Source organism: Takifugu flavidus, chromosome 16, assembly GCF_003711565.1.
Source record: "Takifugu flavidus isolate HTHZ2018 chromosome 16, ASM371156v2, whole genome shotgun sequence".
Lineage (NCBI taxonomy): Eukaryota > Metazoa > Chordata > Actinopteri > Tetraodontiformes > Tetraodontidae > Takifugu > Takifugu flavidus.
Genome location: NC_079535.1, coordinates 8,952,540 through 8,964,185, shown reverse-complemented (window position 1 = coordinate 8,964,185; position 11,646 = coordinate 8,952,540). Strand labels below are relative to the sequence as shown.

Sequence of the window (11,646 nt, the reverse complement as noted above, 5' to 3'; positions counted from 1 at the left end):
AAACGTGTTTGTCAACTCAGCTGTTTTTCGGAATGTTCAAAAATCAGACTTGCCAAAGTGCGTTGCGCAATGAGCCTTTACGCATGCTTTTCAATGTGAAAATCGAGAGCAACTGCGGGAGTGGGATTGAATTCCTCTCAAAGAAGGATTCTCTCATTCTCCGAAAAGAGGTAATAACTCGGTGCCCCTCCCAACAAAACGTCACAGCTCGTGATAACGTATAAGTGAGAGCGTAGCGAGTTGGAGTGTATTTGAGGCTGAGCTGCAAGGAGCTATCAGAGAGGCGCACTGGCTCCAAAGCACAAGTGGATGGAAAGAGCCCAATGCAATGGAGAGACTGAACAGCGGTGCACTGTGAACAGGGCAAAGAGAGAAGAATCGTTTGCATGAGGCAAAGGGGGATGAATTTTAGGATAAAGACTTTTAATGAAGAATTGAGACCCTTTTTTCCAAAATGGCACGGAGTTGTTCCCATGCAAATGCGCTTTTTGCAAAGATGACATAGCACTTGAAAAAAAATGGGAATCTTCCAGGAACAGAACTCACTCACGACCTGAATGAAAAGAGAAAAGGAGTTTTATTCAGTTCGGAACTTTGTTTTGCCTTCTTTTACTTGACAAGCATTGGCTGTAAACGAACGCACAGTGAAATATGAATCTGGTCAATGCACTTTTGTTTTTCCTCCTGTCAGACTGTGTGACAATGACTCTGTCGTTATCCACTTGCACCACTGTGGACATCGACCACATAAAGAAAAAGAGGGTAGAGGCGGTCCGTGGACAAATTCTCAGTAAACTACGGCTGACCAGTCCGCCTCAAACAACAGGTCCAAGTCAAGTACCGTATCAGGTTCTGGCGCTGTATAACAGCACCAAGGAGCTCATTGAGGAGCTGGGAAGAGACAGACAGCAGAGTTGCGGACAGGATAACACGGAGACTGAGTACTATGCAAAAGAGATTTACAAGTTCAACATGACCAATAGACCATCAGAAAACAGTAAGTACTGTGTTCTGGATTATCCACGTGCTTCTACTGAAACAAAATACCCAGTAAACAACAGCCTATTTTTCCAGTTTGCAAATGTTGATCCAAGATTTTGAGGTATACGCTTTCAATTTACCTTGGTGCTTAGCAATTGCATTGCAACAATCAGGAAAGTGCGTCGGATTTCAGTTGGCGTTAGGAGCGATCGCGTCGGTGCAGCTTTTACGCACGGACGCGGCTATAAATGCGGCGGAGCGGTGCGCAAAGGAGAGGGCAAAGTAAACAATCTAATTGGAATGAGCACCATTCCTCAAACATACCTCACACCAAAGTCATGGGAACTCCTGCTTGAGCCTGACACATTCCTCAGAGAGGAAAATTCTCAGGCAAGTCGCGTATTGAATGCCAACTCCAATACCTCATTTCTATTTTCTAGCGGTGAGTTTCCCCCAATAATGTCTATCCTCCGCGACTCTCGCTTTTACTTCCACACTAATACTTACTAGCAGCTATGTTATGATCCAGTTCCCTTGTCCATTCATATTGGTATTTCCTGTATAAACTATGGTCCATTGATTGTTCCAGAAATCAGAAACAGAAGCTCAGTGAGTAGCAGATTCCCTCCCCAAAAAAACAAAAACGTCAGCTTTTAAGAGCTGGATCTGTGCCTTTTCATAGGTCTGAGACAAGTTTGTCCATTTTGAAATCAACAGGTGTTTATGCTGTGCTCTGACACTAAGCAGAACCTTCCAGCATTAGCTCCAAATCCATTTCAAAGGTCCCAGAATGTGCCTCTGACATTCTAAATACACAGTTCTGGGTTTATCCACTGGTCAGAGGTAAAGCTCCCAAAACAAACAAAGGTGGAAGGAGTGGGATCTGAGCACGTTCCCACACCATGCCGGCTTTCCACTGTAAGCCACAGTGCAGGTGGCTCTTCCAGCATCAAATGGCTCATTCAGTGGGGGCATTAATGAGATCTGCTGCAGGTGCCAGCATTAATTAGCACTTTTCTCACCGTTTCCATTATGTAAGTTTTAAGGGGGCGATGCCTGTTAGAGTCCAGAATGTAGAAACATAATGTCTGTCACCTTGATAATTCTGCAGCGTAGTTCATTTTCATTCCTGCTGTTGGATATAATGAGTTTTACATTCACCGTTTTTGGAAGGTGGGAGTGTATGGGAATACAGTCAAGACTTTTTTTTTTTTCGTTCTTTCTTTCTTTCCTTCCCAGTAAAAAAGTTAAACAGAAACTTTTCTCTCATACTTGAATGTGCCACTTGGTCCAGACGACTTTGCTAGACATTTCTATGGACACAAATCATGGCATTTATGACAGAATGAAGGACGGCGGAGATTGAGCAGCAATGGGGCTTAAAATTCAGGTGGCCCGCACAAGAGCTTGGTGCCCCCCCCCCCTGCAATAAATGTGTGCCTGTGAATAGAGATTTTATCTGACACAAGAGCCAGATCATTCCTAGCTGCAGAAGAAACTCCCTGACTCTGTGTGAGTGAGAAACGAGCAGCAGCACTCACAACAGCAGGGTATCAGGGATAGTAGAAAGATGATGTCATCTGAACAAACCAAGGTCTTTGGCCAGTCACCAAACAAACAGCATCTCCCCCAACTCCTCCGCCTTTTCCATTTTGCTTCCTCATTCCTAATTGAATACGGGGGGAAAAAAGAGTTGTTTTTCCCTTCGACCAGAACTGCCCCACATTATCTCACTGCAGGGATCCATCAAGCGAACGTCTGTTGCAACAGGAAGCGGGAGAATAAGACTTCTGTCTGACGAAACATCCAAACCACAACTGAGCAAGAGGATGGCACAGCGAGGAAAATCAGATTGCAGATCTATTGCCATGACAGAGACTGATTCCTGTTTTCCTTTGTGAGCAGGAGACACCCCAGCATGCAGCTGGCAAGCACCTGCTGGCCCCGTGCTTCCCACTTCCTTTTGTTTACCTCTGCAGACCCTGGAGAGACTGACATCACACACAGTCCTTGGGCAAAAGGGCAGAGAGAGAGCGAGAGAGGAGATTCCTGAGAGGCTTTCTCGTGTTTGTTTTTTAATCAGGCGAGGCTTGTGTGTTTTGAGGAGCCCTGACACAGAAGCACAAGGCCTTCTCGGGGGTGCACGTTGCTGTCAATCAGGGTGAGGTAGCTCGCGTCCAGGTCCAGTGAGGAGGAGTAGCCACGTTGATGTCCTTAAATGTTTCCTTCCTGAGATCTGCTCAAATCTTCTCAGATAGCTTACAGGGTTACCTTTGACTGGCATGGCCAGGCAGCTGGTGAGGGTTTGGAAATGGGTGAATGAATTTCATGTTAATTATTCATGTAGCTCCCCCCCTACACCCCCCACCACCAACATGGAACGAATTACCTTTCCTTGGCAAAAATAAACCATAATGCGAAATCCACCTAAAACCATCGCAATGGGAAAAATGAGGTCACCCAAAAGGAAACCAAAGACTTGATTAGAATTTCAAATCTCCCGTCAAAGTGGGGCTTTCCACCTTCTGTGGGGGAGATGGAGCGACGGGCGAGGAGGAGGAAAGGGCTACTGAGGTTTCCTCCGCAAAAGATTGTGTGGAAACACTGGAGAGAGATCTGGCTGGGGAGGAATCCTGAAAAGGTCACCTATAAATAAGGAAAGTTGAACTGAAAAAAAGAAACTCTTGGAAATACCAGATAATGACTAACAGCACGCTGAAATAGGATTATGGGTCAGAAGAAGTGCAGATTCGCTAAGATGTGTGAGTTTTTCATGCATGACACAGAAAACAACTGAGCTCCCGAGTTTCCATCTGTCCTGAAATAGCATCGAGTGTAAACCTGCTGGAAGCGTAGTACCCCATTCAACCCCCAGCAGTCAAAGGTTCAGTAGTAAAGCTCACGATGGGGTAATAAATGAGCCGCGGATTGGCTGTAAATGAGTGTTTCCATTGAGACAGTAAAATGTTCCCAGTGTTTGTTTTGCTCAACACCGCGGGCTTCTCAGGTTCAAATGAATAAATCAGCCAAGTGTATGAAAAAAGCATCTCTGCAGCAGGAAGTGTTTGAGATTGAACCACAATGTGGCCAATTATTCTGCTGAAAGGTCAGCACATTATCACACGCACGCACCCTTGCACCGTGCATATAACAAGCCAACAGTCCTCCAAACATTACTGTCCCGGCGGACTCTCCTTCCCTGCTGGCTTCCCAGGCAGTCGTCAGCTATATGTGAGCCCACGTGTTCCTCACACTTCCAGAGAATTTCTGGCTGATCCCCGAGCCCTTGGAGCACCTGTTGGGCTCCAGAGTCAGTGGGTGGAGGAGCATGCTGCCTCCCATTGCAGCACAATGACGGACATTTGGTTTTTATTTCATGACTTCAACTTGTTGCTAACTCGGACAGTATGAGCAGATGGTTTGTGGTAATGATCCATGTCTCTGGAACTGACTAGAAATAATACACAATAAAAAAAAAGCGGGGGTTTAATCTGTTGGCTGGTGGAGGGAAACCCAAAAAGCCAATTAAAAAAACATCATCAGGAGAAAATAGGCTTTAATAATGTGCCCTCCACCGATTTCAATGCAACGTTCAACATAATGAAGTGTGAATCATAATTTCCACTGCCTGCAGATGATCTCTCCCACTGCCCGAAGAGTATCACCTCCAGAGTGTTCCGCTTCAACGTTTCCACCATGGAGAAGAACGCCACCAACTTATTCCGAGCCGAGTTTCGAGCCCAGCGGATCCCCAACCCCGGTGCCAAGAGAAACGAGCAGAGGATTGAGCTCTACCAGGTGCGTGAACTGACCGTTCATTCCCAATGTTAGCACAGCGCAGGGGGGCTGACGCGCTCAATTTCTCTCGCGGGTGCCGTGCAGGTGAATGAGAAAGATGAAAACATTTATATTAGGGTGTCCAGCGGTTCCTCTGAGCTCCTTTCATGCACTGATCATTATTCCATGTGCAACAGCCAAATGGATTCTCCATTAGGACCCGTTTAAGAGCTTCCACAGCCGTCTTTGAGAAACCTTAGATTACCATTTATCAGTCGCTCAAGTGTCCATCTAAAAGCAGTACCTGTTTTGATCAGTTTAGGTTCTTCAGTGAGGAACCAAAGTATTGAGTAGCTGAAGTGAAGTGGGCTTGAGCACACATCTGTTACATGCCTGCCTGTGGGGTGGCAAAGATTGATTTCTTTTTTTCTCGGTTTCCTCGTTAATCTCCCGTGAGAGACCAGGAGTGATGATCAGGTTCCAACATTTCCTGCCGTGGAAACGAGCGTCTCCGGACTGCATACCTCCTTTGAGGCGAAGCTCTCGTCAGTGCTGAACACAGACTGTCAGGACCTCAGATTGTTTCCAGGAGCTGAGGAGGAGATAGAGGCAGGGTCGCCCATTGGGGGGAGTAAAGGGAGCGGCCTTCTTGCCCCCGTACTTTTAAAGCTGGGGCTGATTGGCAGAGGGCTGAGCCCGGCGGTCCTGTGGCCCCTCGTTCCCACAGGAAGACTGATTAGATCCTGACAATGTTCAGGAACCTGGTTATCCGTAGCCCCGCTGTGGGCCTAAGTGCTCGTACCAGGCACCAAAACACATTTCTCACCACAGATAAACACCTTTGTTTGAGAGGTGCTGATGGAGATAGGAATGTCTGCTGCCTTTCCTCCAACGTCGGGATCGTATACTTGGCACACAATCCCATGCTAACACAATTAGGGCTGGAATTCCTCGTAGATACCTGCGCGTTTAGTCCTTTTTCACGCGGAACCGTCTGCATCTGGGAGTCAAGCTGAAGTCAGAGTTTGAAGTGCTGATGTGAAGGACAGCCAGCTCCTCATTGGCAGGAGGGTAACACGCAGGCATTAACTCGCAAAATGGAGATATCAACACTGGTAGTCACTTTTTCCATTAGGAGTAGACATTTGGCCCAAGGCATCCCGAAGAGTCTGGCTCAGACAGACAGCTCTGGTTCTCTCCGTGTGTGTAAAAGAAAGAGTTTATGCAGCTGGGTCACATTTTCATCTTTTCTTGCAGATCCTTCAGAAAGACAACCCCAAAGCCAAGCAGCGCTACATTGGGGGCAAGAATGTCCTGACCAAGGGAACGCCCGAGTGGGTCTCCTTTGATGTTACCGAGACCGTGAGAGAGTGGCTGATGTACCGCCGTGAGTGGGACGCCTCAGACTTTCCCCGCATCGCACCTTATTACAGATCCATCCAACTCGTGCCGGCTCTTTTGAGTTGACGGAAAGTGGCCCGAGGGGAAAATATCGGTTCTTTATTCTCCTCTGCTCTTGTTTCTCCGTCAGAGACCAACCTCGGCCTGGAGATCAGCGTTCATTGTCCCTGCAACACTTTCAGATCTAATGGTGACATCATCGAGCATGCCAATGAAGTGCTTGAGGTCAGGTTCGAAGGTGAGGCTGCGTTTAATACCTCAGTGGCGTGACAAACGCGAGTGAGTCAAACCGTTGCATTTAGCAAAGTGTCACGATGGTGCTGAAAACAACACTGGTTCCAAACTGGCATTGGACCATATATTTATTCAAACCATAAGAAGAGTATCATAAGTGTGTGTGCATGGGTGTGTTTTGTGCGGCCAGTCTCTGTAATTTGCAAATATTACAACTGCCAATGAGCCAGCGCTACATCATAGCAGATGTTACTGGAGGTTTCACAACCGCTAATACAGTCAGCTGCTGCAGATTACAAGCACACAAACAACACAAAAGATGCTAAGTGATGCAAAAGAGTCCAGCACTGACCGAGGCCCAAGGATGATTCTTTCCAAAGTTACTGCTAGCATCAGCCGTCTCCGTGCACCTTGCTAGTACAAATGCGAGGATGGGTGGGGTGCAGGGTCCGTGATTTATAGACCTAGAGAGTTCCGATAAGGATGAAAGAGGAGACGTCCTGCAAGACGGCCTTTAATGTTTTTCGAAACCTGCACAGGATGTTAAAGACCGTTAATCGCAGGGACTTTGAATCGATTGTGATGTTTTTACTGACTTTCCACCGGTTTATGATATGAAACCACATAACGAGAAGTTAAAAGAATACTGACATTTGGAAAATCGCTCTGTTGCCAGCGCTTATTTATTTTTCAGAAAAGAGAAAAGGGAGTCGTACTGATGTACCCCGCAGTCAAAACGCTGCACATCATAACCTCAATTATGTCAAATTTCGCCTGCTTTCATGAAGCCGTTAACTCCATGAACCCTGCGCTCGTCTCGTCTCTTAATTTAGGAGCCCATTTCTCCAGCTGTACAGTATTCCGGCATTTTTCTCTTTTTTTTATTTGTTTGACTCAGCGTTGGACCTCTCGCTGACAAAAGATGATCCACCATCCTTCACGCTGATCTGAAGCCAGACGCAATTTATGTCTGTTTAAATTTGGGTTCATTTGTCTAATGTTCCAGATATGCATCTTGTGTTTGTTGAAAAATCGGGTTTGTTCTGATTAGCGCTATGAAGCCAGGTTAGACTGATCTGCATCAGTGGCTCTCAGAACCCAATATAAACTCTGGAACTGAGAGTTTGTTTTTGCTTCCAGACTGAGTTTACACTTGCCAGCAGTTCCTAAAATGTCCCAGCTATTTTTAGGTTTTTAGTTATTATTATGTATATCATCAGTCAGTGTCTCCATGCATTGGTTGGTGCTCGTCCTTGTTAAAGGTGGGGCGTGATTTGGAGGCAAAAGGGCAGGTAGTTTTGGTTTAGTCTCTATAACCTAGTCATGATACACCAGCACACTCTCTATTAAAAAGGTTTATAATCCAGCCCTGAACATTCAGCTGCAATATAATAATAATAATTGATTTCCTTTATAAGAGGAAGAGAGACATTGTAATAGAATTGATCTGCGATTTCACTTAGCAATGGGGCCCCTGGGCCCTTGGTCTCAACTCTTGGCCGCAAGGAATGTGCTGCCATGGTGTGCAGATGCTTGGATCTAAATGAAAGCGGAGCGCTACATGCAGCATCCACCAGCAGCAGGACATCTACTGCTTTAGCTATCAAAGGCAGATCGGTTGAGCAGACACGGGCCCGACAGACAAGAGAACAAGCTCGGGGTCTACCTCTGAACAGAAACGACGCGCCGCCTGGATATGACATCGCCACCCCGTCACCGCGCTGATTAAAGCGAAGCCTCGGTGCCGCCGGGGTCTCAGCCAAGCTAACCAAAATGTCGCCCCCGCAGGTGTGGAACCAGACTACGATATCGGCCGCGTCAGAAAACAGAAGGAGCAGCTCCACCCCCACCTCATCCTCATGATGCTCCCATCCCACAGGCTGGATGCTCAGTCCTCCCCCCGCAGGCGCAAGCGGGCACTTGACACCAATTACTGCTTCAAGTAAGGCACCTTCCCTCACCCTGGAAAATGTGATTCACTGCTTCTTTTTTTTGTCTGATACTATATAAATATGACAACACCCTCGGCTGCACTAGTTCAGGACACCAGGTGAGCTATTTGCTCATAAGAAGTGATGACTGCGTTGCGGTCGGGGGTGTATGATTGTAAATAACAGCTGTAAAATAAAAATATCACTCGTCCTGTATCAAATGGGTGTTGGCAAATGAGGGCGCGGAGCAAAGACGGTAATCACTTTGATGAGCATGGCAGAGGGATTAGGTGGTGCAAGTTGAGATCCGTCCCGTTTGCAGGAAAATGCCACCGCTCATTACACGCAGTCGTCCCTGACCTGGAGTTCCTCCGTCAGACTGACAGGCAGCTCTAAACACACCTGGGCTAACTCCAAGCATGGAAAATAAGGCCACACCTAAGAATGGAATCCTCTGATCTCCGGCTGCCACGGCACAAATTACAGAAATGTGTAATGCGTGTAATCCGCCACTTCTTCTCTCGTCTGCAGCAATTACGAGGAGAAGTGCTGTGTGCGACCACTATATATTAATTTCCGTCAGGATTTGGGCTGGAGGTGGATCCATCAGCCTGAGGGGTACTATGCCAACTTTTGCTCCGGTCCCTGCCCTTACCTGAGCAACACTGCCACGGCCCACAGCTCGGTGAGCTCACGGCACATTCTGGCCATCAGGCGGACGGGGAGAACGGGCCGCTGACCTTTACCTCCTTCTGCTCTGTCTCCCGCAGCTGCTGAGCCTGTACAACACCTTGAACCCCGAAGCGTCCGCCTCCCCCTGCTGTGTTCCTCAGGACCTGGAGCCCCTCACCATCCTCTACTACGTGGGTCGCACCCCTAAAGTCGAGCAGCTCTCCAACATGGTGGTAAAGTCCTGCAAATGCAGCTAGGCCCCCCCCGCCCCCGCGGCGACAATCATTTGTCATCCACGAGTACCTCCAACTCCCGCTACGGCCTCGCCTGAACTCTTTCACACACACTCAAACACCCACACACGTTACGAAAAAAAACAAAGGTGCAGATCCATCACGGTCCTATAAAAGCATTGGCAGCATTCGCTCAGAAGATTTGTCGAACACCGCGTTGCTAGCGCTCTCCAAGCCATCAGGCCGCTTCAGCAATCGCCTCGTTTCTCATGTTTGGTGTTTTCACGTTCCAGCGTCCTGAAGAGCCCGTACCTCAGCCGTTACGCAACACTGCTATTTAAACCCCAGTGAAAGATGAGCAGAACAATAACGTTTCCCAACAAGCGCTGCGCTCTCTGAGACAGGAAATAATTGCAGTTCAACAAAAAGACAGAGAACGAGAACGCGGGCTGACTCCACGTGATAGGAATTTGTAAAATAGAGAGGAAGGGGGAAAAAAAAGGTCTTAAAGAAAAGTTTCTGAGAACAAAACACATGGCCGTGACAATGCAGGACGCCTTCCAACGCTCGAGTCTGTGCACGTCGCAGCACTGAACAATAAAAATGACCTATGGAAATGAAAGAAACATGCTGGAATCCAACCTTTATTTCAGAATAGTATACTTTAATACTTATGTTTACCTCAGTGGTTATGTAATACAACAGGAGGGTGATTCTAGGGATCGTTTGTAATTGATTTATGTTTTGTTTTAATGCCTTTCTGTTGTATGAGACTGATGTATGTCAATAAGTGATGTGTCACTTAATTAGATCACAAACTGTAAATGTTTTTTTTCTTATTACTTATGGAAACACCTTTTTTTTAAATAAAGAAACCGACAGTTGAGCGGGACGGCTCTGTTTGCAGTCTTTAACATTTATTCAAACATGTACAAATATCATTTACATCATGATTGTCAGCAGTGGTTGTGACTTCCAGCAGCACAGCATCTGTGGTAAACACACCCCCCCCCTGCTGACAATCAGTGTTTTCTGACTTTATCGAGGTATTTACACAAGCATGCGCGAGTGTTGAATAAAACGGACCATGAAGAACCGGAGTACAACGTATACACAGGGATTTAGATTCTGTCTTCTATAAAAACTAGCATGCATCGGTCAAACACCACAAAAAAATATTGTTATTCTTAGAAAACCCAGCCTGCTTATTTCAATCAAATCTGTTGATTTGACAAAAACATGCCTGAAATTCAAGTATGGTCATCACTTACGCAGAGCACCTTGATATGTATCGCACTGCCTTCACCGCACTTGGAAACGATTCAAAAGTTCTCTTTAGCTTTTCGAGTGCAGACGGACTTTCTGTAATTAAAGCGCCCTGAGATGAGTCTGGAAATGGTCCCAAGAAACGTTGCATCCAGCAGAATATTGCTCAGTGGCAGAATCAGGTCTGAAGCTACAGAAATGGCCGAGGGACCTTTGGGGAGAACGTGTCCATAATATGTTCTACCCGGTAACAATAATATACTTGTGATAAATTCTGGTCTAATTTGCAAGCAAAAAATTACTGCTTCTTTTCAACAGGGCAAAAACATCTTTAAAAAAAACTCCAAATCGATTAAAGAAAAGGACCAACGCATAAACCGTTAAATAAATAAATCTTCAGATTCTTTTGTTAAGAGCGTTGGACCTCCTACAGGCTGTAATCAGGGAAACCCCCGCCTCGTGTAACGGAGCGGCACGCGTCCCTCACTCACCAGTATAAAATAAATCACCAAATCCTGCCTTTAAATGCTGCCGGGGGCTTGAGAAACCATCTGCTGAAGACGATCTGTCAGCCAAGCACTTCCCTGGCATCGGCGGCGCTGGGAGAACGAGGCCTGACAACTGCTGGTAAATAGACGGGCCGGGGGGAAACCGGCGGGGGGGGGGGGCTGCGGAGGCCAAGTGATGTTGAGCCACTTAACAGAATCCCACTCTGCGTCGAAGGCTGGCATTCTTGGCCCCGGCGGCACATCCTCTCGCATGTCTGAAGCCGGATCGCAGGAGAGAGTTAATAGGGCCCCCGTTTGATGTCTGGCATGCTTTCATCTCTGGATGTTGTCCTCTCCCAGAATACACCTCTGCGAGGATGCAGTTACATGCAGGGACACCTGTCGGGCTGGCAGAGGGGAAAGGCTCGCCTCCGCACGCTCTCGTGTCATCTGTGGCCGGGCTCCTCCTGGCCCTGGACCAGCTTGTGGTACAAGGAGAGACCTAGAAGGCAGCAGCAACACCAGACAGGAGTTAAAACGGGCTACGGCTCTTTTTGTGTGCTGCACGTTTTTGGGTTGTGTCCGGAACTTTCTCCTGACTCTTTATCAATCTACCTGGAACCACGTGAACACGCAAATTAGAAAAATGGAACAGGCTTAAGT

General features: G+C 47.1%; 2 protein-coding genes across 4 annotated transcripts in view; one reads left to right on the top strand and one right to left on the bottom strand.

Annotated features, from left to right (window-relative positions):
* Positions 1 to 237: 237 nt before the first annotated feature.
* On the top strand, positions 238 to 10,115 carry tgfb3 (transforming growth factor, beta 3). The gene is made up of 7 exons (XM_057059446.1): positions 238 to 997; positions 4,616 to 4,779; positions 6,016 to 6,145; positions 6,290 to 6,397; positions 8,182 to 8,335; positions 8,856 to 9,009; positions 9,095 to 10,115. The coding sequence occupies exons 1-7, from the start codon at positions 652 to 654 to the stop codon at positions 9,251 to 9,253; spliced, it is 1,215 nt and encodes a 404-aa protein (XP_056915426.1). The 5' UTR covers positions 238 to 651; the 3' UTR covers positions 9,254 to 10,115.
* A 10-nt stretch (positions 10,116 to 10,125) lies between these two features.
* Positions 10,126 to 11,646, bottom strand: part of ttll5 (tubulin tyrosine ligase-like family, member 5) — a 35,735-nt gene continuing 34,214 nt past the window's right edge. For all 3 annotated transcript variants that reach the window (XM_057059435.1, XM_057059438.1, XM_057059436.1), the window contains one exon: positions 10,126 to 11,485. In XM_057059435.1, coding sequence (XP_056915415.1) covers positions 11,317 to 11,485 — 169 coding nt within the window. In that variant the 3' untranslated portion in view covers positions 10,126 to 11,316. The remainder of the gene's footprint in view (positions 11,486 to 11,646) is intronic.